The sequence below is a fragment of the Coregonus clupeaformis genome, chromosome 19 (genome assembly GCF_020615455.1).
Source record: "Coregonus clupeaformis isolate EN_2021a chromosome 19, ASM2061545v1, whole genome shotgun sequence".
NCBI lineage: Eukaryota > Metazoa > Chordata > Actinopteri > Salmoniformes > Salmonidae > Coregonus > Coregonus clupeaformis.
In genome coordinates, this window is record NC_059210.1 from 637448 (window position 1) to 663071 (window position 25624).

At 43.2% G+C, this 25624-nt stretch overlaps 1 protein-coding gene across 2 annotated transcripts; it reads right to left on the reverse strand.

The window, feature by feature from the left end:
- Positions 1 to 726: 726 nt before the first annotated feature.
- Positions 727 to 15339, reverse strand: LOC121560211 (rhomboid-related protein 4). 2 transcript variants are annotated; one of them, XM_041873244.2, is made up of 8 exons: positions 15108 to 15339; positions 14071 to 14107; positions 11242 to 11705; positions 10834 to 10966; positions 6328 to 6416; positions 3678 to 3731; positions 2382 to 2501; positions 727 to 1698 (listed from the first exon to the last, which is right to left on the reverse strand). In XM_041873244.2, the coding sequence occupies exons 3-8, from the start codon at positions 11675 to 11677 to the stop codon at positions 1589 to 1591; spliced, it is 942 nt and encodes a 313-aa protein (XP_041729178.1). In that variant the 5' UTR covers positions 11678 to 11705; positions 14071 to 14107; positions 15108 to 15339; the 3' UTR covers positions 727 to 1588. The 2 variants fall into 2 exon arrangements, with proteins under 2 accessions (XP_041729178.1, XP_041729176.1); XM_041873242.2 differs by lacking the exon at positions 14071 to 14107 and having other exon boundaries at positions 15108 to 15338.
- Positions 15340 to 25624: the final 10285 nt, after the last annotated feature.

Genomic DNA, 25624 nt, shown 5'->3' on the forward strand with positions numbered 1-25624 from the left:
ACACTCAGGAGGATGTAACGTCACAGAAAAGTGATTGTCTGCCAGATTGAATAGGGAGTCGTTTCAAATCCATTCATTCTATTTCTATCTGCAACATTCGAAATGTTTCACATCACGCTTCCCCTGAGTCATTCCATGTGATTAACATAATGAGGCCCTCCTCTGTCCCAATAGGAGCGTTGTGGGTGTAAATGTGTAGATGAGAAAACACTGACAGTATATGACCAGTCTGTCAGAAGTGGCTCTGAGTTGTTAACTGATTGACTGACTGACTTTGGTTCTGGAAAGGGAGGGAGCGTTCTTCTCCAAACCCCTCCCCTCTCTCAATGTGTGGTTACTCCTGTAACGTTAGAGGCATGTCAGAGGTTAAACATGGTAACTCTTCAACATTACTGACACACACACACACACAGAGGCTGAGCCACCCCCAAGACAATCCTCTTCTTAAAACATTTGGTATGATTTCTGTCAGCACACTTAATCCTTATAGGATAACCGTTTCACTAACACACATATTCCTATAAGCAACCAGTAGTCTTAAAAGCATTATATGTGGACTGTTTAAAGGTAAAATAAATGCATCTAATGTCCAAGTTTCATGTCTGTGTGATTGTCTGGCCTGATGCCAGTGTTTAGGTAATTGTAAATGGTTATTGGAGTATTATAAGCTTCATACTAGCTCAAATGTAGTCTTTAATGTACTGAACTAAGGGGGAAAATGCAATGTTTATAACACAATGTATATATTTAATATAAACGTTCCAAAAAAATATATCGTATAACAAACAAGATTATTTTAAGAAATACATCACATTACAAGTTAATTCTCAGATTCCCTCTAGAGCAAAATGTAACAAAATGTAAGACTTAGTTCCCAGATCTCTAAAATTATAAAATTGCTGTTTCATATTTGATAAAAGACAGAGTATATTTGGTAATCCTATTATTACATTCAAATACTACAGGGCTTAAAATCTTCATTGATAGTTGAAAATAATGAAATAGTAGCCCAATACATACGGTAAGAGATCAATGGCACGTTAACCGTGGGGGATAGATAGCACAAGGACGCAGTCACTGGCACCCATTCAATAAAGCTGATACTACAAAGTGAATGTCAAATCCGTCATCATTTATGTGTTCTACCAGGCTGACAGTGTGGTTACTAAAATGCGATTTGGATATATTTGGCTGTTTCCGCTGCATAATATTTATACTTTTTCAAATATTCATATTTAATATTTTTATTTATAAAATGACAAATGAAAATACACTCCCCAACAACTAAGAGCGTTGGAGCGCGAGGCTAAACTTCTCTGCTCTTTTGGTCCCGTGGCTACCACATTGTAAGAGTGTTAAGCGAACCTGTGCACATGCGCAGATACTGTGTGTGACTGCGTGAAAGCGAAGTCTTGCATCTTGCTCATCGCAATACCTGCGGTACTGCTCGTGCAACGTCATTTCACTGATTCTACTTTTAACAGTGGACTGATGGACAAAATACTAGACTTTTTCAGTGTAGTATTCCTTGAGGAAAGTGATATTTTATTCTCCAATGAACCAATAGTCCAGCTTGGTCAGTCAGTGGTCAGTCTAAGTGGTCAATCCTCTGGAGCCGCCGCCTCCTGATCTCCTCTGCTGTCAGTTCTCCTGGGATGTTGAAACCATACGAGGTTTGTCTTCTCTGAGTGGAGCCCCCTAAGGGACATAAGAAGAAATATTTATTTTCTGAATTATAATGATTGACACATGTAGGTGTTGTGACTGAGGCTGTAGGCTTGGATCGGGATGCGGGCACTCATATAGATTAGTTATTTGACCCAACATTTAGATTAAATGGAGGACTTCAAAAATCTTCAATCAAATCAAAACAGATTCAAGCACTTCCAATTAACTCTATTTACCAGCACAATTAACTCTGTTGTACCAAGGCTTCCCACATCAAAACAAGCTGAAATTAACTACTTACTTTCATCCGCTTGCTCTGCCCTCATATTTAGCCTCACATTGAAGTGTATAAACATTTTTTTTCAGGACAACCAGGGCTACAAGTACAACACAAACCCATTTGACAAAAAAATGCATTCATGAATTTTATTGACAAATGTCAAATCCAAAAATAAATTCTGCCAAGCAAAACCTGATAAAAAAAAGTATTTATAAGAATGCTGTAAGTACAGAAATGGTTTGCTTAGTGGGAAATTAATATCCAACTAGTCAGTGATAACTGTGTGGAGTTTGGAGTTTGTGACAGCAACTATGTGAGCTTATTATAGTATTATAAATGTGTGTTTCATATTTGACAAGTCCAGGTAGTCCCCGTCTTCTTCCGTTTGTTGCCTACTGCTTAATGAACACAACCCAGGCCTGTGTTGTCTCACCTCTGCCATTGAGACTGGCTCTGATGGCTGCCTCGTACTGCTCCTCCTCTGATAGACCTCCAGTGTAAGGGTGACCATTCTGGGGGTGCGTATGAGGTCCTCCACTACTGCCACTGTATCCTACAGAATCCCCCCCCACCCACACATAAACGCGCACACACACACACACACACACTACGATTACCAAATATATCAGGCTCTTGGTAAGTATGAGACCATTTTTAATTTAGAGAGCTTGGAACTATACTGAACAAAAATATAAACGCAACATGCAACAATTTCAGCGATTTTATAGAGTTACAGTTCATATGAGGAAATCAGTCAATTGAAATAAATTAATTAGGCCCTAATCTATGGATTTCACATGACTGGGAATACAGATATGCATCTGTTTGGCACAGATAGCGTAAAGAAAATTGGGCCTCAGGATCTCGTCACTGTATGTTTGTGCATTCAAATTGCCATCGATAAAATGCTATTGTGTTTGTTGTCCATAGCTTATTCCAGCCCATACCATCACCCCACCTCCACCATGGGGCACTCTGTTCACAACGTTGACATCAGCAAACTGCTCGCCCACACGATGGCATACATGTGATCTGCGGTTGTGAGGCCAGTTGGACGTACTGCCAAATTCTCTAAAACGACGTTGGAGGTGGCTTATGTTAAAGAAATGAACATTCACTTCTCTAGCAACAGCTCTGGTGGACATTCCTGCAGTCAGCATGCCAATTGCACGCATCTCAAAACTTGAGACATCTGTGGCAAGATGGCGCTGACAGACATGGCAGCAACTTTGCTGTATATATTTTTTTGTGTGTGTTATACATTTTTACAAGCATTTCACTACACCCACAATAACATCTGCTAAAAATGTTTATGTGATCAATAAAAATGTGATTTGATTTGTGTGACAAAACTGCAAGTTTTAGAGTGGCCTTTTATTGTCCCCCAACACAAGGTGCACCTGTGTAATGATCACGCTGTTTGATATACCACACCTGTCAGGTGGATGGATTATCTTGGTAAAGGTGAAATTTTCACTAACAGGGATGTAAACAAATTTGTGCACATAATTTGAGAGAAATAAGCTTTTTGTGCGTATGAAAAATGTCTGGTATCTTTTATTTCAGCTCATGAAACACGGGACCAACACTTTACATGTTGCGTTTATATTTTTGTTCAGATTATATTGCACACACAAACAAAATAATCCTTAGACTCTTTGCCCGTTGTGGAAGCGAGACATCAATAAATCAAGGTGCAAAATGAGTACTCATACACGTAGCTACATACCTGAAGAGTTATAATATGGATTTTGTCTGGCATGGTATCCATTTGTCACAAATCCTGTTGGGAGAGGAGACACCTGATCATTTAATTTGTCTAATCATGATTGTAATGTTATACTGTGGTTGAACACATAACATCATTTGTTTTGTTTCCAAATGCATTTAACCTGACATTTCTATGAAAAACAGTGCAGCTTGGAACCAACACCACATGCACGTCTTGTTTAAAGAAGGACAAAAACCACTGTGGTTTGGACAGGCAAGAAAAATCAAAAGAGAAACACATACACGCACACACAGACACAGACTAAGGGCAACTTTTCAACGATGCTGTTGTAGCCTATGTGAAATGGCTAGCTAGTTAGCATTGACGTCACCCTGCTCTGAAACATCTGAACCTTGCTTCGCAAGGGCCGCAGCTTTTGTGAAGGGACGGGTAACAATGCTTTGTGGGTGACAGTTGTCGATGTTCCGAGGGTCCCTGGTTCGAGCTCAGGATGGGGCAAGGAGAGGCATAGAAGCAACACTGCTACAATGCTTAAGAGAGTATCCTAAGATATGACTTCATAGTCTGATTTGGAAATGTATCTCAAATTGCCCGCTTGACACAAACTGCCATGAAGGTCATGGGTGTGAGGCAGCATTTGTCCCTGCAGACCATTTTTGAACAAGCCATTATCAGGCAAGCCCAGAAAATTATTTCAGACCACTCCCATGTACTCCACTCTGAGTATCAGCTCCTCCCATAAGGCAGATGCTATAGGGTTCCCCTACGTGTAAACTGAACAGGAATAAGCACACTTTCATTTCCATGTCTATCAAATACCTAAACAGCTATAAGTACTGGGTAACTTCGTTAGTAAATGGGTGGAATATTTGAAAAAATAATCTCAATGGAATAATGTAGGTCTGGAAATTACTTAAAATGTGTTAATGGTGAATACACCTGTTTATTTCAAACTGATGTTCAAATTCAAGTTTATTGACATTTATATTTATTCTTACTTTGCGAGAGCTAAAAAGACAAGAATACATTACAACATATAGACTATTTTAGGTAAATATAAAAGTTGGTATATAAGCAACAACAACACCCTCATTCATAGGCAGATTATATTATGGATTGTCACTGATAATTGTGACTTGTTTCAGGAAACTAGGCATATGTCACTACTTCACAGGATTGTATTTATATTTTTGGGGAGAAATGCCTTCTGGAACATGTGAAATTTCATGTGCCTTAATAACAAACTTGTACGCCATATGTTAATATGAATAAAATTGTTAAATTACGAGCCTAGTTGGTTTAGCCACGGAAAAAGACAGGAACCTTCCTGCTAGCCATGATTGGCTGAGATAATGGATGGGCTGGACATCCCGAGAGCTGAGTTTGGATTGGTCGATTGTAGCGCGCTTCTGTCTATAATGAGCTGCTCACTATGTGTAGGTAATCCTTTCTAACGCAGATTTTTGATTGCAGAGTATGATTGCAAATGCGGAGGGAGTCGAAAAGAGAACACTGTTGTATAAAACATGTCTCCAGATTACATCTTCAAACTAAGGGCAACCATGGCATCTGTGACAGAGAGGGAGAAGCGTTCATCCATGTATACATGTAAGAGAGTCTAGCTAGCTAGCTACATTTTCAGATATTATACGTTTAAAATTGTCAGAAATTGTCATTTTAATGGCAAATTAAAGCGTACCGTTAGCTAGCTAGCTAACGTTAGCTGGCTGGCTCGCTAGCTAACGTTACGTGTATGATCTGTGTAGTAATATTATTTGTATCTCCGAGCCATTTGCATTGCTAGTTATAGCAATCTCAGAGCCCTTTGCATTGCTAGTTATAGCCTAATGTTAGCTAGCTAGCTAACATTTAACCTAGCTAGTTGGTTAGCGTTTAGCTACCTGTAGATTCATGCAGGGTAGTAATGTTATGAGTTGGGACTATGGTTCATCGTTTAGCTAGCTTGCTAAGATGTAAATAATGATCTTGTTGTGAGTTTATTTTCCTGTAATAATGAATGACAACCTTATACAGACATGTCGATAGATGTAGTATAAACCAGCCTTTAGTCTTTAGCACATGGCCTCACATGTGAATCCTTAAAGAGATGGGTGGGGCTTAAGAGGGAGTGAACGATGCTGAATGGGTGTAGACAAAGAAGAGCTCTCCAGAACGTGTACCAAAACATTCAAGGGTCATTTTCTCAAAAGTGGGGTTACAAGTTTATCAACTTTCAAAGCAGAATTACTTTCTCACTGTTCCTCAACTGTAGTGTATGACATACAATTTTATATCTCTACTTTTATGACACTTGACACTCCCATTTTATGCTCCACCTACACAGGTCCAACGTTTTACAGGATCCGTGCAGACACAAATGCAGGTGAGACAAAAAGACAGAACTCGTCATTGCACAGGTTTTTTAACTCGTTGCGCATGTTTTAGCGAGAGGAAAATGTTGCCCACAGACATTTTACATTTTAGTCATTTAGCAGACGCTCTTATCCAGAGCGACTTACATGAGCAATTAGGGTTAAGTGCCTTGCTCAAGGGCACGTCGACAGATTTTTCACCTAGTCGGCTCGGGGATTAGAACCAGCGACCTTTCGGTTACTGGCACAACGCTCTTAACCACTAAGCTACAAACCTGCAATTGAGCTCATGATGATCTTCAGAGGACCAGCGGTGTAGAGAAGCCCCACCAGGATGCCTGCCAGGTGTCCCACAAAGGAGGTCCTGCACAGAGGAACGTGTTATGAGTTACATGACACACACGACTCCGTAATTAAACATATGCACAGCACACTACTTTAGGGAAACAAGATCTGTTCTGTCAAGATGAGCGCTGTTATTACACCACCATACGCACACTTCTCACATCACGGACACTGTATAAACACACACTTATCAGGCATTACAGACCCGCTAGTGAGGTTGTGCACTCTCAACAATCCTAGGGGACAGTGGGGTAAATTGGCAATTTTTTTACATTCAGAATCACTCCGCCAAGGGAAATATAGTATTCTTTCTAACAAAGATATCTACATACAGAGCGTTTTCGGAAAGTATTCAGACCCATTGACTTTGTTCACATTTTTTACGTTACAGCCTTATTCTAAAACAGATTTTAAAAAACATTTCCTCATCAATCTACACACAATACCCCATAATGACAAAGTGAAAACAGGTTTTTAGAAATGTTAAGAAATGTTTAGAAATAAACATAAATATAAAATTTACATAAGTATTCAGACCCTTTTCTATGAGACTCGAAATTGAGCTCCTGTTTTCATTGATCATCCTTGAGACGTTTCCACAACTTGATTGGAGTCTACCTGTGGTAAATTCAATTGATTGGACATGAGTTGGAAAGGCACATACCTGTCTATATAAGGTCCCACAGTTGACAGTGCATGTCAGAGCAAAAACCAAGCCATGGGTCGAAGGAGTTGTCCTTGGGGCTCAGAGACAGGATTGCGTCTGGGGAAGGGTACCAAAAAATGTCTGCAGCATTGAAGATCCCCAAGAACACAGTGGCCTCCATCATTCTTAAATGGAAGAAGTTTGGAACCAACAAGACTCTTCCTAGAGCTGGCCGCCCGGCCAAACAGAGCAATCGAGGGACAAAGGCCTTGGTCAGGGAGGAGACCAAGAACCCGATGGTCCCTCTGACAGAGCTCCAGAGTTCCTCTGTGGAGATGGAGAACCTTCCAGAAGGACAGCCCTCTCTACAGCACTCAACTAATCAGGCCTTTATGGTAGAGTGGCCAGGCAGAAGTCACTCCTCAGTAAAAAGGCACATGACAGCACGCTTGGAGTTTGCCAAAAGGCACCTAAAGACTCTCAGACCATGAGAAACAAGATTATTTGGTCAAATGAAACCAAGATGTAACTCTTTGGCCTGAATGCCAAGCGTGACGTCTGGAGGAAACCTGGCACCATCCCTACGGTGAAGCATGGTGGTGGCAGCATCATGCTGTGGGGATGTTTTTCAGCGGAAGGGATTGGGAGACTAGTCAGGATCGAGGGAAAGATGAACGGAGCAAAGTACAGAGAGATCCTTGACGAAAACCTGCTCCAGAGCGCTCAGGACCTCAGACTGGGGCGAAGGTTCACCTTCCAACAGGACAACGACCCTAAGCACACAGCCAAGACAACGCAGGAGTGGCTTCGGGACAAGTCTCTGAATGTCCTTGAGTGGCTCAGCCAGAGCCCGGACTTGAACCCTATAGAACATCTCTGGAGAGACCGGAAATAGCTGTGCAGCGACACTCCCCATCCAACCTGACAGAGCTTGAGAGGATCTGCAGAGAAGAATGGGAGAAACTCCCCAAATACAGGGGTGCCAAGCTTGTAGCGTTTTACACAAAAAGACACAAGGCTGTAATCGCTGCCAAAGGTGCTTCAAGAAAGTACTGAGTAAAGGGTCTGAATACTTGTTATACTGTACTTCAAGATGTTGTGGATTCCCTATAAATAAAATCGGAATTAACGCAAATATTACATACAGTGCCTTGCAAAAGTATTCATCCCCCTTGGCGTTTTCCCATTTTGTTGCATTACAACCTGTAATTTAAATTGATTTTTACATACACAAAATAGTCCAAATTGGTGAAGTGAAATGAAAAAAATAACTTGTTTCAAAAAATTCAACGGAAAAGTGGTGCGTGCATATGTATTCACCCCCCTTGCTATAAAGCCCCTAAATAAGATCTGGTGCAACCAATTATCTTCAGAAGTCACATAATTAGTTGAATAAAGTCCACCTGTGTGCAATCTAAGTTTAACATGATCAGTCACGTGATCTCAGTATATATACACCTTTTTTGAAAGGCCCCAGAATCTGCAACACCACTAAGCAAGGGGCACCACCAAGCAAGCAGCACCATGAAGACCAATGAGCTCTCCAAAAAGGTCAGGGACAAAGTTGTGGAGAAGTACAGATCAGGGTTGGGTTATAAAAAAATATCTGAAACTTTGAACATCCCACGGAGCACCATTAAATCCATTATTAAAAAATTGAAAGAAAAAATGGCACCACAACAAACCTGCCAAGAGAGGGCCGCCCTCCAAAACTCACGGACCAGGCAAGGAGGGCAATAATCAGAGAGGCAACAAAGAGACCAAAGATAACCCTGAAGGAGCTGCAAAGCTCCACAGTGGAGATTGGAGTATCTGTCCATAGGACCACTTTAAGCAATACACTCCACAGAGCTGGGATTTACGGAAGAGTGGCCAGAAAAAAGCCATTGCTTAAAGAAAAAAATAAGAAAAAACGTTTGGTGTTCGCCAAAAAGCATGTGGGAGACTCCCCAAACACATGGAAGAAGGTACTCTGGTCAGATTTTTTGGCCATCAAGGAAAACGCTATGTCTAGCGCAAACCCAACACCTCTCACCACAGTGAAGCATGGTGGTGGCAGCATCATGCTGTGGGGATGTTTTTCATTGGCAGGGACTGGGAAACTGGTCAGAATTGAAGGAATGATGGATGGCGCTAAATACAGGGAAATTCTTGAGGGAAACCTGTTTCAGTCTTCCAGAGATTTGAGACTGGGATGGAGGTTCACCTTCCAGCAGGACAATGACCCTAAACATACTGCTAAAGCAACACTTGAGTGGTTTAAGGGGAAATATTTAAATGTCTTGGAATGGCCTAGTCAAAGCCCAGACCTCAATCCAATTGAGAATCTGTGGTATGACTTAAAGATTGCTATACACCAGCGGAACCCATCCAACTTGAAGGAGCTGGAGTAGTTTTGCCTTGAAGAATGGGCAAACATCCCAGTGGCTAGATGTGCCAAGCTTATAGAGACATACCCCAAGAGACTTGCAACTGTAATTGCTGCAAAAGGTGGCTCCACAAATTATTGACTTTCTTGAGTGTGAATAGTTATCCACACTCAAGTTACGTTTTTTTGTCTTATTTCTTGTTTGTTTCACAAGAAAAAATATTTTGCATCTTCAAAGTGGTAGGCAAGATGTGTAAATCAAATGATACAAACCCCCAAAAAATAAATTTTTATTCCAGGTTGTAAGGCAACAAAATAGGAAAAATGCCTAAAGCACTTATATTACATATAAAACAAAAGATAAAACAGTACATCATATAACATTATTACACCACTACATATCTACAATACAAAATGTTTAATACCACCATACAACAATATCACAATGTGTGCATATGCATGTGTCTGTACATTTGTGTGCGTCTCTTCACAGTCCCCGTTGTTCCATTAGGTGTATTTTTACCTGTTTGTTTTTTTTAATCTGATTCTTGCATCAGTTACCTGATGTGGAATAGAGTTCCATGTAGTACTGTGCGCCTCCCAAAGTTTGTTCTGGACTTGGGGACTGTGAAGAGACCTTTGGTGGCATGTCTTGTGGGGTATGCATGGGTGTCCGAGTTGTGTACTAGTATTTTAAAATAGACAGCTCGGTACATTCAGCTTGTCAACACCTCTTACAAAAACAAGTAGTGATGAAGTCAATCTATCTTCCACTTTGAGCCATGAGAGATTGACATGCATGTCATTAATGTTAGCTTTCTGTGTACTTTTAAGGGCCAGCCGTGCTGCCCTGTTCTGAGCCAACTGTAATTTTCCCAAGTCCCTCTTTGTGGCACCTGACCACTTGACTGAACAGTAGTCTAGGTGCGACAAAACTAGGGCCTGTAGGACCTGCCTTGTTGATAGTGTTGTTAAGAAGACAGAGCAGCGCTTTATTATGGGCAAACTTCTCCCCATCTTAGCTAATGTTGTATCAATGTTTTGACCATGACAGTTTACAATCCAGGGTTACTCCACCTCACCTCAACTTGCTCAATTTCCACATTATTCCTTACGAGATGTAGTTGAGGTTTAGCGTTTAGTGAATTATTTATCCCAAATACAATGCTTTTAGTTTTAGTTATGTCTGTAAGCTTTCATTTAGAACTATTTGACACAGCCCTCTATTTGGATGATAAGAGACTGTCTAGTGAACTTACGATGAACCCTGGGTCATGTTAATTAGGGCACACAATGGTAAAAAAAAGTAATGTTTTTGCATTTCTTATTGGAAACTTGTGAGAGCTGGGCTGGGGGAAAAGTCTGTAGACATAGACCATGTGTTTACTGTGCAACTGACTACTCCTGCGACAAAGAACTCACCCCGGGGACATTACATGAATCAGCACCAGCTCGACCCAGCTGGCGTAGCGATTGGCCACTGGGACGCCCATCACATAGGAGACACCTCCCGGGTAGTAGTGGTTACTCAGCACTTTCAGAGCGAAAAGCACTCCTACAACACAGGACAGACAGTTCAGTCTCACCATGCCACTCACAGCACAGCATGATTGGGGCCAATTCAGTTTTCAATTCAGGAAGCAAATTCACAGAGTTGAAAACCTTTTTACTGACCAACAGAGGCCCATTCACATTTAGGCTAGGTCTATAACTAGGACCTCTGGTTTTCCTGGTCAAAAAACTCCCGTTACCCAAACTATTGTGAGGATGGACAGAAACCTCCCTCAGCAGCATAACAACAAACACACTGACACTGTAGCTAGCTAGTACCTGAGAAGCCGACTGCACACTGTATGTTGTAAGAGGGGTCCTGGGTGATCTCCGAGAGCCCCATCTCCAGAAGCAGATAAATCACGCCCGTCAGCAGGGAGAAAACAGCCAGAAGGCAGGCGTAGAAGCTGCTGCCCAGCCGGGGCTCCAGCTTGACGCCCTTCCACAGGAAGGATGCCATGTTGTAGTACAGGTGCCACTCGTCTAGGTGGTGCAGCGGCGACAGCACGAGTCGGCGCCAGTCCCCACCCCAGTAGGCCTGCTGGACGCTGATGCAGGCCTGGAGGATGGGTAAGGTGGGCACCAGAAAGAGGTAGACGTTAAGGCACAACACAGCCAGCGTCACAGGGGGAATGTTCTCCACCCCCACCTGGAAGACCTGGGAGGCCAGGAGGATTAGGCCCAGCTGACCTCCCCCCCTCTGTCGGGAACGCATCCTCCTCACTCAACTGCGGTAGCTCAGCCTGGAGTGAAACCCAAACAAATATGTACAATTAAATACAAAACCATACAACTTTCTTTGTCCATTGTGAAACAGAGATTTGTCATTTTTTGCATTCTTATGGGGATTTTTAAACAGTCCCATCTTCCACGCACAGACAATACCACAAACACCCACACCCAGAGAGCAAGACAAGGGCACCCACATGAAAAAAATACTATAGATGGGTTAGCTGACAACGTCACGGAAACTATGTGGATGCTTCAACGGGGCAAAAGTCTGTTTGATTGTTGGGATTCTGGATGGCCAGACAACTATCAGGGGATTCATAAGTGGCTCCTTTCAGATAGTTATATATTGTTCTTGATACATAATATATACAAAAGTATGTGGACACCCCTTCAAATTAGTGGATTCGGCTATTTCAGCCACACCCGTTGCTGACAGGTGTATAAAATCGAGCACACAGCCATGCAATCTTCATAGACAAACATTGGCAGTATAATGGCCTTACTGAAGAGCTCAATGACTTTCAACGTGGCACCGTCACAGGATGCCACCTTTCCAACAAGTCAGTTCGTCAAATTTCGTCTAGGAGCAACAACGGCTCAGCCGCAAAGTGGTAGGCCACACAAACTCACAGAACGGGACTGCCGAGTGCTGAAGCACGTAGCGCGTGAAAATCGTCTGTCCTCAGTTGCAACACTCACTACCGAGTTCCACACTGCCTCTGGATGCAACGTCAGCACAATTACTGTTCGTCGGGAGCTTCATGAAATGGGTTTCCATGGCCGAGCAGCCGCACACAAGCCTAAGATTACCATGCGCAATGCCAAGTGTCGGCTGGAGTGGTGTAAAGCTCGCTGCCATTGGACTCTGGAGCAGTGGAAACACGTTCTATGGAGTGATGAATCACACTTCACCATCTGACAGACGAATCTGGGTTTGGCGGATGCCAGGAGAACACTACCTGCCTGAATGCATAATGCCAACTGTAAAGTTTGGTGGAGGAGGAACAATGGTCTAGGGCTTTTTTTCATGGTTCGGGCTAGGCCACTTCGTTCCAGTGAAGGGAAATCTTAACGCTACAGCATACATTGACATTCTAGACGATTCTGTGCTTCCAACTTTGTGGCAACAGTTTGTGGAAGGCCCTTTCCTGTTTCAGCATGACAATGCCCCCGTAAACAAAGCGAGGTCCGTACAAAAATGGTTTGTCGAGATCGGTGTGGAAGAACTTGACTAGCCTGTACAGAGCCCTGACCTCAACCCCATCGAACACCTTTGGGATGAATTGGAATGCCTACTGCAAGCCAGGCATAATCACCCAACATCAGTGCCCGACCTCACTAATGGTCGTGGCTGAATGGAAGCAAGTCCCCGCAGCAATGTTCCAACATCTAGTGGAAAGCCTTCCCAGAAGAGTGTAGGCTGTTATAGCAGCAAAGGGGGACCAACTCCATATTAATGCCCATGATTTTGGAATGAGATGTTCGACGACCAGATGTCCACATACTTTTGGTCATGTAGTGTACCATGTCTTGTTTTGATGGGTTTTGACTGATGTCACATCTATACTAATAAGGCATACATTTGCTAGCTAGCTAACCAACAACTGTAACGATGTATTTGAGAGAAAACAAGTATTCATTGTGCAACTTTAATTATGTTTTCTATAAACATTGGAGATGAAATATAGTTTACATGTTGTCAACACTCTAAACCAACCCAGCCTGTTTTGCCCCATTGTTGCGCACGTGTCGGTTTTGTTGCTAAACAACCAACCTGTCTATGGTATAAATACTATAGTATTCACTGTAGTTTTTTTCAGACTTAACTGTAGTATTAACAGGACAAAAGTCTGCAAAAACACTACAGTGAATACTGTAGTATTTACTGTAGAGTTGCGGACATGACCGTAGTATACAGTGGTATTTATTGTTTACTATAGTATAAATACTGTAGTAAAAAACTGGAGTATATACTATAGTAATTAATGTAGTGTTTCTGCGGTCTGTAGTATACGGTTGAATTTACTGTAGTGTTTTTGCAGACTGTAGTATTTACTGTAGTGTTTTTACAGACATTACTGTAGTATTTATGATAGTGCTTTTGTTTGATTATCTTTGACATTGCAGTGGGGGCTTTCTCCTTGAGGAAACCTACTCGACAAAATACTCAAAGAGCACATTTTCCATAACCAGTAGGTAGCTAGGACTGAGGTCTGCACAGATAGCTCAAAGGTTCTGCTTTCTGTAACCTGTAGGGAACACAATATATAGTATATACTTGGCATGTAGGCTTCTCACTTATGGGTGGCACAAATTAGGGTATGAAGGAGTGGAATGGGCAGGTTATATGCAAACTAAATACTGTATTGTAAATACCAGTGGCGTAGGCATTGGTGAGCCAGGCCCACCCAATCTGATTGAGAAAAACAAAAAAATTATACATTATTACAAAAATACTCCTCAGCAAAAGCATCACTTTCCTCCTTAACTAACTATAACGGCAGAAAAAAACGAGGTAAATATGCATATGTTCTTTGTAAAACACAATTTTCACCATGATGCTAGAGTGGCTAATGCCTAGGAATGCTAGTTACTTTCTGATGATACACAAAATCTGATATTTTTACACCTTTTCCACTAAAGCTACAATTTGTAACTTTTTGGTTGACCTGCCAAAATTCAGTTATAGATCTGTCATTCTTATTGAAACCAAGTCTAAGAAGCGAAAGATCTGTTCTATTTTACATTTACATTTGAGTCATTTAGCAGAAGCTCTTATCCAGAGCGACTTACAGTAATGAGTGCATACATTTTCATGCTACTGTATGTGCACTATTTTTATGCTTCCCGTTTATAAGTGTATTATTTGCGTCTTTTACTTTCGGTTTTGTACACCAGTTTCAAACAGCTGAAAATACAATATTTTTGGTTATGGAAAATATATTTCACAGCGGTTTACACGGTACAATGTTTCTCTACATTATATTTGCTTGTTTTGTCACATAAACTGAAATTAGGCAATTTCTGCAACTTGCATCTTTAAGGAGGAAAACGATGCCTTTACATCCTGAATGGAGGATGCTTTATGTAGGAGCCGGTCCACTGGTAGACATGAGTGTATGTATTACATGGAATGCACATCGAGTTTACGACGATAGTGCATTGGCGCTAGATCTGCACTATCTGCTTCCTAGGCTAAGATTAGGCCTACATTCCTCCTTAAGACTGTCAGAAAGCAGAGCAATAAACCCAGAACACATTTCAAAATGTAAAGAATATAGCTAGTTAGCTAACTAGCTTTCACACTGGAGCGAACAAAAAACAGACCTTGACATACAATCTCAAATAACAGACACATTTGGTTATTGCTGACTGGGCTGGACGGTTGATTTTGCCCTAAAGTTGTAACTTACTTCCTGGTACCGCGCTGACAGAAGGTCTTTGATTATACCGCTGGTATTGTTGGTCTCTTCGTCTTCTGGCCGACAAAACACTTATTAAAGATCACTAAGGGATACTGGGGTTTACTTACAGTTAAGCATACACGGTAAACCTTTCATGAAATGTCATCATATCGCTGTAGTCGTCAGATTAATAGACTTGACCATGTGATCATAACAGGGTCGTATGGTGCACACCGTACAAACCGTAATAAAACTATTTGCAACGGAAAACGTTTTGCAACGAAAACAAGCATTTCTTATTGGACCAGTTCAGGTTAGTCCCTCCCCGTTTGCTTCCCTCTGATTTTTAGTGAATACACCCCCCTTATCTGTTGAAACGTTCAGGGGTATTACCATATCAAACCACAATATTGCAGTGTGATACAGCAGCGTCAAACAACTGGTTCAGACAACATTGTAATAGCACGCCACACACGCAATCACTTTTTTCCCATTATTTTCTATCTCTTTATGTGGTTCACTTTCCTGTCAAAATAAAGGTTAATTCATATTTTTTTATGTACTGAAGAAAATGTTTTTTTTAAAATTGTAAGTTGTGTATGCATTGTTTTTTGTATAGTCATCTTATGTGTTCGTTCAATAAAAGTATACAAATATATATACAGTGCCTTCGGAAAGTATACAGACCACTTTACTTTTTACACATTTTGTTATGTTACAGTCTTATTCTAAAATTGATTAAATATTTTAAAAATCTCAGCAATCTACACACAATACCCCATAATGACAAAGCGAAAACAGTTTATTTTTATTTATTTTTGCACATTTATTAAAAATAAAAAACAGAAATAACATATTTACATATGTATTCAGACCCTTTGCTATGAGACTCAAAATTGAGCTCAGGTGCATCCTGTTTCCATTGATCATCCTTGAGATGTTTCTTCAACTTGACTGGAGTCCACCTGTGGTAAATTTAATTAAATGGACATGATTTGGAAAGGCACACACCTGTCTATATAACGTCCTACAGTTGACAGTGCATGTCAGAGCAAAAACCAAGCCATGGGTCGAAATAATTGTCTGTAGAGCTCCAAAACAGGATTGTGTCGAGGCACAGATCTGGGGAAGGGTACCAAAACATTTCTGCAGCACTGAAGGTCCCCAAGAACACAATGGCCTCCATTATTCTTAATTGGAAGACGTTTGGAACCACCTAGACTCTTCCTAGAGCTGGCCGCCCAGCCAAACTGAGCAATCGGGGGAGAAGGGACTTGGTCATGGAGGTGACCAAGAACCCAATGGTCACTCTGACAGAGCTCCAGAGTTCCTCTGTGGAGATGGGAGAACCTTCCAGAAGGACAACCATCTCTGCAGCACTCCACGCCTTTGTGGTAGAGTGGGCAGATGGAAGCCACTGGAGTTCGCTAAAAGGCACCTAAAGACTTTCAGACCATGAGAAACAAGATTCTCTGGTGTTATGAAACCAAGATTGAAATCTTTGGCCTGAATGCCAAGCGTCACATCTGGAGGAAACCTGGCACCATCCCTACGGTGAAGCATAGTGGTGGCAGCATCATGCTGTGGGGATGTTTTTCAGCAGCAGGGAGACTAGTCAGGGTCGAGGGAAAGATGAACAGAGCAAAGTACAGAGAGATCTTTGATGAAAACCTGCTCCAGAGCGCTCAGGACCTCAGACTGGGGCGAAGGTTCACCTTCCAACAGGACAACGACCCTAAGCACACAGCCAAGACATCGCAGGAGTGGCTTCGGGACAAGTCTCTGAATGTCCTTGAGTGGCCCAGCCAGAGCCCGGACTTGAATCCGATCTAACATCTCTGGAGAGACCTGAAAATAGCTGTGCAGCGACACTCCCCATCTAATCTGACAGAGCTTGAGAGGATCTGCAGAGAAGAATGGGAGAAACTCCCCAAATACAGGTGTGCCAAGCTTGTAGCGTCATACCCAAGACGACTTGAGGCTGTAATCGCTGCCAAAGGTGCTTTAACAGAGTACTGAGTAAAGGGTCTGAATACTTATTGTCACGCTCGTTGATGAACGGGACGGACCAAAACGCAGCATGAAATGCCTCCATGTTTATTGAACTTAATAAACATACAAAAACAACAAAACGTGACGTCGGAAGGCTATACACACAAGCCATACTAACCGAACACAAACAAAAACCCACAACACAGGCAGGAAAACTGGCTGCCTAAGTATGATCCCCAATCAGAGACAACGAGCGACAGCTGCCTCTGATTGGGAACCACACCCGGCCAAACATAGAAATACAAACATAGATATTCACACCCTGACCAAACTAGCTAGAGTTATATAGGCCAGGGCGTGACAGTACCCCCAAAGGTGCGGACTCCGGCCGCACAAACTTGACTGAATAGGGGAGGGTCCGGGTGGGCCTCCAGCCTCGGTGGCGGCTCCGGCTCCGGAGTGGAGCCGCTGACCGGAGCTGGATCAGGCACCGGTGGAGCGGACTGCTCTGACTCCGGAATGGAGCCGCTGACCGGTGCCGATCCAGGCACCGGTGGAATGGGCACGGGCCGTGCCGGACTGGCGACGCGCCCCACTTGCTTGGTGCGACGAGCAGGAACAGGCCGGGCCGGACTGGCAACGCGCACCACTGGCTTGGTACGAGGAGCAGGAACAGGCCGGGCCGGACTGGCGACGCGCACCACTGGCTTGGTGCGAGGAGCAGGAACAGACCGGGCCAGACTGGCGACGCGCACCACTGGCTTGGTGCGAGGAGCAGGAACAGACCGGGCCGGACTGGCGACGGGCACCACTGGCTTGGTGCGGGGAGCAGGAACAGGCCGGGCCAGACTGGGAACACGCACCACTGTCTTGGCGCGGGGAGCAGGAACAGGCCGGGCCAAACTGGGGACACGCACCACTGGCTTGGTGCAGAGAGCAGGTACGGGGCGTACCGGACTGGGAACCGGCGCTGGAGGTCTATAACTGTCTCCGTCCTTTACACTCCGCGCCCCGTCCTCCTCCAGTGAGGACTCCTCTTTGAGCCCCCACGAGTGCAGTGGTCGGGGCTCCTCTCTGTCGCTCCCCGACCACCCTTTTAGCCCCCTTCAAAAAAATGTATTTGGGCTGTCTCTCCTTCTCCACCCTGATCCCTTTCAGGGCCTCCATCTTCCTTGCCAGATCCTCTCTCATCTCCCGCCAGGTCCATCCTCTCTGCTCCTCCTGGGCACGCTGCTTGGTCCATTGGTGGTGGGTTTTTCTGTCACGCTCGTTGATGAACGGGACGGACCAAAACGCAGCGTGAAATGCCTCCATGTTTATTGAACTTAATAAACATACAAAAACAACAAAACGTGACGTCGGAAGGCTATACACACAAGCCACACTAACCAAACAAAAACAAAAACCCACAACACAGGCAGGAAAACTGGCTGCCTAAGTATGATCCCCAATCAGAGACAACGAGCGACAGCTGCCTCTGATTGGGAACCACACCCGGCCAAACATAGAAATACAAACATAGATATTCACACCCTGACCAAACTAGCTAGAGTTATATAGGCCAGGGCGTGACACTTATGTAAATGTTATATTTCTTTTTTATATTTTTCATAAATTTGCAAACATTTCTAATAACCTGTTTTTGCTTAGTCAATTTGGGGTGTTGTGTGTAGATTGATGAAAAAAAAAAACATTTTAATCTATTTTATTACAAGGCTGTAACATAACAAAATGTGGAAATCTCCAGGGGTATGAATACTTTCCGAATGCACTGTAGCTAGTGTGTGTAGAAACAACCTCACCATAACCCCTCCTACCTACATGTTCTTCATTGTTCTTCATTGTCAGCTTAATTGTTCTTGTTATTTTTGGTCTTCTTCTTCTACCTGACCCTAAGCTCGAACCATCTGGTTGCTCTCTGCTTTCCATCCTTCCCTTCTCTATGTCTCAGTTTGTCTTTCTCCTATTCATCTATGTATCTGACTCTCATGGTGTGTGTGTGTCTATGTGTGTGTGTTTGTGTGCGTATGTGTATGCCTGCATGCATTTGAAAGAGAGAGCATTAGTGTGCATGTACAAGTGAGTGCATGTGTGTGTGTCTGAGTACGGCCATTGGGCACAGCAACTAGTATGCCTCGCTCCAACAGTGTCTGTCTGTCTGTCAGTCTTGCTGTCTGTCTGACTGTTTGCACACTCTTGGCATTCTCTCAACCAGCTTCATGAGGTAGTCACCTGGAATGCATTTCAATTAACAGGTGTGTCTTGTTAAAAGTTAATTTGTGGAATTTCTTTCCTTCTTAATGTGTTTGAACCAATCCGTTGAGCTGTGACAAGCTGGGGGGGTTACAGAAAATAGCCCTATTTGGTAAAGACCAAGTCCATATTATGGCCAGAACAGCTCAAATAAGCAAAGAGAAATGAAAGTCTTACTTTAAGACACAAAGGTCAGTCAATATGGAACATTTCAAGAACTTTGAAAGTTTCTTCAAGTGCAGTCTCAAAAACCATCAATCGCTATGATGAAACTGGCTCTCATGAGGACCGCCACAGGAATGGAAGACCCGAATTACCTCTGCTGCAGAGGATAAGTTCATTAGAGTTATCAGCCTCAGAAATTGCAGCCCAAATAAATGCTTCACAGTGTTCAAGTAACAGACCCATCTCAACATCAACTGTTCAGAGGAGACTGTGTGAATCAGGCCTTCATGGTCGAATTGCTGCAAATAAACCACTACTAAAGGACACCAATAAGAAGAAGAGAACTGCTTGGGCCAAGAAACAAGAGCAATGGACATTAGACCGGTGGAAATTTGTCCTTTGGTCTGGAGTCCAAATTTGAGATTTTTGGTTCCAACCGCCGTGTCTTTGTGAGATGCGGTGTGGGTGAACGGATGATCTCCGCATGTGTAGTTCCCACTGTAAAGCATGGAGGAGGAGGTGTTCTGGTTTGGGGATGCTTTGCTGGTGACACTGTCTGTGATTTATTGAGAATTCAAGGCACACTTAACCAGCATGGCTACCACAGCATCTGGTTTGGGCTTAGTGGGACTATCATTGATTTTTCTACAGGACAATGACCCAACACACCTCCAGGCTGTGTAAGGGCTATTTTACCAAGAAGCAGAGTGATGGAGTGCTGCTTCAGATGACCTGGCCTCCACAATCCCCTGACCTCAACCCAATTGAGATGGTTTGGGATGAGTCGGACGACAGAGTGAAGGAAAAGCAGCCAACAAGTGGTCAGCATGTGGGAACTTCAAAACTGTTGGAAAAGCATTGCAGGTGAAGCTGGTTGAGAGAATGACAAGAGTGTGCAAAGCTGTCATCAAGGCAAAGGGTGGCTATTTGAAGAATCTCAAATCTCAAATATATTTTGATTTGTTTAACACTTTTTTGGTTGCTACATGATTCCATATGTGTTATTTCATCATTTTGATGTGTTCATTATTATTCTACAATGTAAAAAATAGTCAAAATAAAGATAAACCGTTGAATGAGCAGATGTGGCCAATGTTTTGACTGGTACTGTGTATATATATATATATATATATACATATGTTGACATGATCAGTCCAATCAAAGTCACTGTAGATATAACGTGATTTGACTTCATTTTATCTTGTGCCAATGACCTTGAGCCTTCTTGGATGGGCACTTCTAATGTAACTCTATGGCAGCACACAAGGGGCTTGAATTTTCGAGCTCTCCCCGTAGATTTAGCAGTGATATAGTGTCCCCATGAGTGAGAGAACACAGAGCCAATCACGGCGCAAGTAGAGAACATTACCAACCCCTACGCTGCGTATTTTCCGCTGGCAGCCCCACCACCACAGAAAGCACTGAGCTAGGCTGAACACATGCATTTTGGAGCTGCCTTACTCAAGAACGCAAAAAAGGGACCATGTTTGTATGGGGCTTTATTAACTCAATGTTGTTTTTTTGTTTTTTTGTGAGGGTAGATCAGCTTTAATATTGCAGATAGATTGTAACTTCCATCAATGTAATTGTCTGCATCACTTCCAATCCCGCAAATATTAATATATATATATATATTTTTTATTATTTCACCTTTATTTAACCAGGTAAGCCAGTTGAGAACAAGTTCTCATTTAAAACTGCGACCTGGCCAAGATAAAGCAAAGCAGTGCGATAAAAACAACAACACAGAGTTACATATGGGTAAACAAAACATAAAGTCAAAAAATACAAACAGAACATATATATACGGTGTGTGCGAATGTAGTAAGTTATGGAGGTAAGGCAATAAATAGGCCATAGTGCAAAATAGTTACAATTTCGTATTAACACTGGAATGATAGATGTGCAAAAGATTATGTGCAAATAGAGATACTGGGGTGCAAATTAGCAAAATAAATAACAATATGGGGATGAGTTAGATGGGTGGGCTAATTTCAGATGGGCTGTGTACAGGTGCAGTGATCGGTAAGCTGCTCTGACAACTGACGCTTAAAGTTAGTGAGGGAGATAAGTGTCTCCAGCATCAGAGATTTTTGCAGTTCGTTCCAGTCATTGGCAGCAGTTAACTGGAAGGAATGGCGGCAAAAGGAGGTGTTGGCTTTGGGGATGACCAGTGAGATACAGCGAGGGAAAAAAGTATTTGATCCCCTGCTGATTTTGTACGTTTTCACACTGACAAAGAAATGATCAGTCTATAATTTTAATGGTAGGTGTATTTGAACAGTGAGAGACAGAATAACAACAAAAAAATCCAGAAAAACGCATGTCAAAAATGTTATAAATTGATTTGCATTTTAATGAGGGAAATAAGTATTTGACCCCCTCTCAATCAGAAAGATTTCTGGCTCCCAGGTGTCTTTTATACAGGTAACGAGCTGAGATTAGGAGCACACTCTTAAAGGGAGTGCTCCTAATCTCAGTTTGTTACCTGTATAAAAGACACCTGTCCACAGAAGCAATCAATCAATCAGATTCCAAACTCTCCACCATGGCCAAGCCCAAAGAGCTCTCCAAGGATGTCAGGGACAAGATTGTAGACCTACACAAGGCTGGAATGGGCTACAAGACCATCGCGAAGCAGCTTGGTGAGAAGGTGACAACAGTTGGTGCGATTATTCGCAAATGGAAGAAACACAAAAAACTGTCAATCTCCCTCAGCCTGGGGCTCCATGCAATATCTCACCTCGTGGAGTTGCAATGATCATGAGAACGGTGAGGAATCAGCCCAGAACTACACAGGAGGATCTTGTCAATGATCTTAAGGCAGCTGGGACCATAGTCACCAAGAAAACAATTGGTTACACACTACGCCGTGAAGGACTGAAATCGTGCAGCGCCCAAAAGTTCCCCCTGCTCAAGAAAGCACATATACTGGCCCGTCTGAAGTTTGCCAATGAACATCTGAATGATTCAGAGGAGAAATGGGTGAAAGTGTTGTGGTCAGATGAGACCAAAATCGAGCTCTTTGGCATCAACTCAACTCTTCGTGTTTGGAGGAGGAAGAATGCTGCCTATGACCCCAAGAACACCATCCCCACCGTCAAACATGGAGGTGGAAACATTATGCTTTGGGGTGTTTTTCTGCTAAGGGGACAGGACAACTTCACCGCATCAAAGGGACGATGGACAGGGCCATGTACCGTCAAATCTTGGGTGAGAACCTCCTTCCCTCAGCCAGGGCATTGAAAATGGGTTGTGAATGGGTATTCCAGCATGACAATGACTCAAAACACACGGCCAAGGCAACAAAGGAGTGGCTCAAGAAGAGGCACATTAAGGTCCTGGAGTGGCCTAGCCAGTCTCCAGACCTTAATCCCATAGAAAATCTGTGGAGGGAGCTGAAGGTTCGAGTTGCCAAACATCAACCTCAACCTTAATGACTTGGAGAAGATCTGCAAAGAGGAGTGGAACAAAATCCTTCCTGAGATGTGTGCAAACCTGGTGGCCAACTACAAGAAACGTCTGACCTCTGATTGCCAACAAGGGTTTTGCCACCAAGTACTAAGTCATGTTTTGCAGAGGGGTCAAATACTTAAATGCAAATCAATTTATAACATTTCTGACATGCGTTTTTCTGGATTTTTTTGTTGTTATTCTGTCTCTCACTGTTCAAATAAACCTACCATTAAAATGATAGACTGATCATGTCTTTGTCAGTGGGCAAACATACAAAATCAGCAGTGGATCAAATACTTTTTTCCCTCACTGTATACCCGCTGGAGCGCAGACTACGGGTGGGTGTTGCTATGGTGACCAGTGAGCTAAGATAAGACGGGAATTTGCCTAGCAGTAATTTATAGATGACCTGGAGCCAGTGGGTTTGGCGACGAATATGTAGTGAGGGCCAGCCAACCACAGCGTACAGGTCACAATGGTGGGTAGTATATGGGGCTTTGGTGACAAAACGGATGTCTCTGTGATAGACTACATCCAATTTGCTGAGTAGAGTGTTGGAGGCTAATTTGTAAATGACATCGCCGAAGTCAAGGATCGGTAGGATAGACAGTTTTACGAGGGCAATTTTTGGCAGCATGAGGGAAGGAGGCTTTGTTGCGAAATAGGAAGCCGATTCTAGATTTAACTTTGGATTGGAGATGCTTAATGTGAGTCTGGAAGGAGAGTTTACAGTCTAACCAGACACCTTGGTATTTGTAGTTGTCCACATACTCTAGGTCAGACCCGCCGAGAGTAGTGATTCTAGTCGGGTGGGCGGGTGCAAGCAGCGTTTGGTTGAAGAGCATGCATTTCGTTTTACTAGTGTTTAAGAGCAGTTGGAGGCTACGGAAGGAGTGTTGTATGGCGTTGAAGCTCGTTTGGAGGTTTGTTAACACAGTGTCCAATGAAGGGCCAGATGTATACAAAATGGTGTCGTCCGCATAGAGGTGGATCCGAGCGTCACCAGCATTGATATACACAGAGAATAGAGTCGGCCCAAGAATTGAACCCTGTGGCACCCCCATAGAGATGGCCAGAGGTCCAGACAACAGGCCCTCCAATTTGACACATTGAATTCTATCTGAGAAGTAGTTGGTGAACCAGGCAAGGCAGTCATTAGAGAAATCAAGGCTATTTAGTCTGCCAATAAGAATGCGGTGGTTGACAGAGTCGAAAGCCTTGGCCAGGTCGATGAAGACGGCTGCGCAGTACTGACTTTTATCGATCGCGTTTATAATATCGTTTAGGACCTTGAGTGTGGCTGAGGTGCACCCATGACCAGCTCGGAAACCGGATTGCAAAGCGGAGAAGGTACGGTGGGATTCGAAATGATCGGTGATCTGTTTGTTAACTTGGCTTTCAAAAACTTTCGAAAGGCAGGGCAGGATAGATATAGGTCTATAACAGTTTGGATCTAGAGTGTCACCCCCTTTGAAGACCGCGGAAGCTTTCCAATCTCTGGGGATCTTAGACGTTACGAAAGATAGGTTGAACAGGCTAGTAATAGGGGTTGCGACAAATTCGGCGGCTAATTTTAGAAAGAAAGGGTCCAGATTGTCTAGCCCAGCTGATTTGTAGGGGTCCAAATTTTTCAGCTCTTTCAGAACAGTAGCTGTCTGAATTTGTGTGAAGGAGAAGCGGGGGGGGGGGCATGGGCGAGTTGCAGCAGAGGGTGCCGAGCTGGTGGCCGGGGTAGTGGTAGCCAGGTGGAAAGCATGGCCAGCCGTAGCAAAATAATTGTTGAAATTCTCGATTATTGTAGATTTATCGGTGGTGACAGTGTTTCCTAGCCTCAGTGCAGTGGGCAGTTGGGAGGAGGTGCTCTTAATTTCCATGGACTTTACAGTGTCCCAAAACTTTTTGGAGTTAGTGCTACAGGTTGCAAATTTCTGTTTGAAAAAGCTAGCCTTTGCTTTCCTAACTGATTGTGTATATTGGTTCCTGACTTTCCTAAAAAATTGCATATCGCGGGGGCTGTTCGATGCTAATGCAGTACGCCACAGGATGTTTTTGTGCTGGTCAAGGGCATTCAAGTCTGAGGAGAACCAGGGGCTATATCTGTTCTTAGTTCTGAATTTTTTGAATGGGGCATGCTTATTTAAGATTGAGAGGAAAGCACTTTTAAAGAACAACCAGGCATCCTCTACTGACGGAATGAGGTCAATATCCATCCAGGATGCCCGGGCCAGGTCAATTAGAAAGGCCTGCTCGCTAAAGTGTTTTAGGGAGCGTTTGACAGTGATGAGGGGTGGTCGTTTGACCGCGGACCCATCACGGATGCAGGCAATAAGGCAGTGATTGCTGAGATCCTGGTTGAAGACAGCGGAGGTGTATTTAGAGGGTAAATTTGTCAGGATGATATCTATGAGGGTGCTTATAGATTTAGGGTTGTACCTGGTAGGTTCGTTGATAATTTGTGTGAGATTGAGGGCATCTAGTTTAGATTGTAGGTTGGCCGGGGTGTTAAGCATATCCCAGTTTAGGTCACCAAGCAGCAGAGGTGTGGACTCGAGTCATGTGACTTGGACTCGAGTCAGACTCGAGTCATGAATTTGATGACTTCAGACTCGACTCGACAAAATGTACAAAGACTTGCAACTCGACTTGGACTTTAACATCAA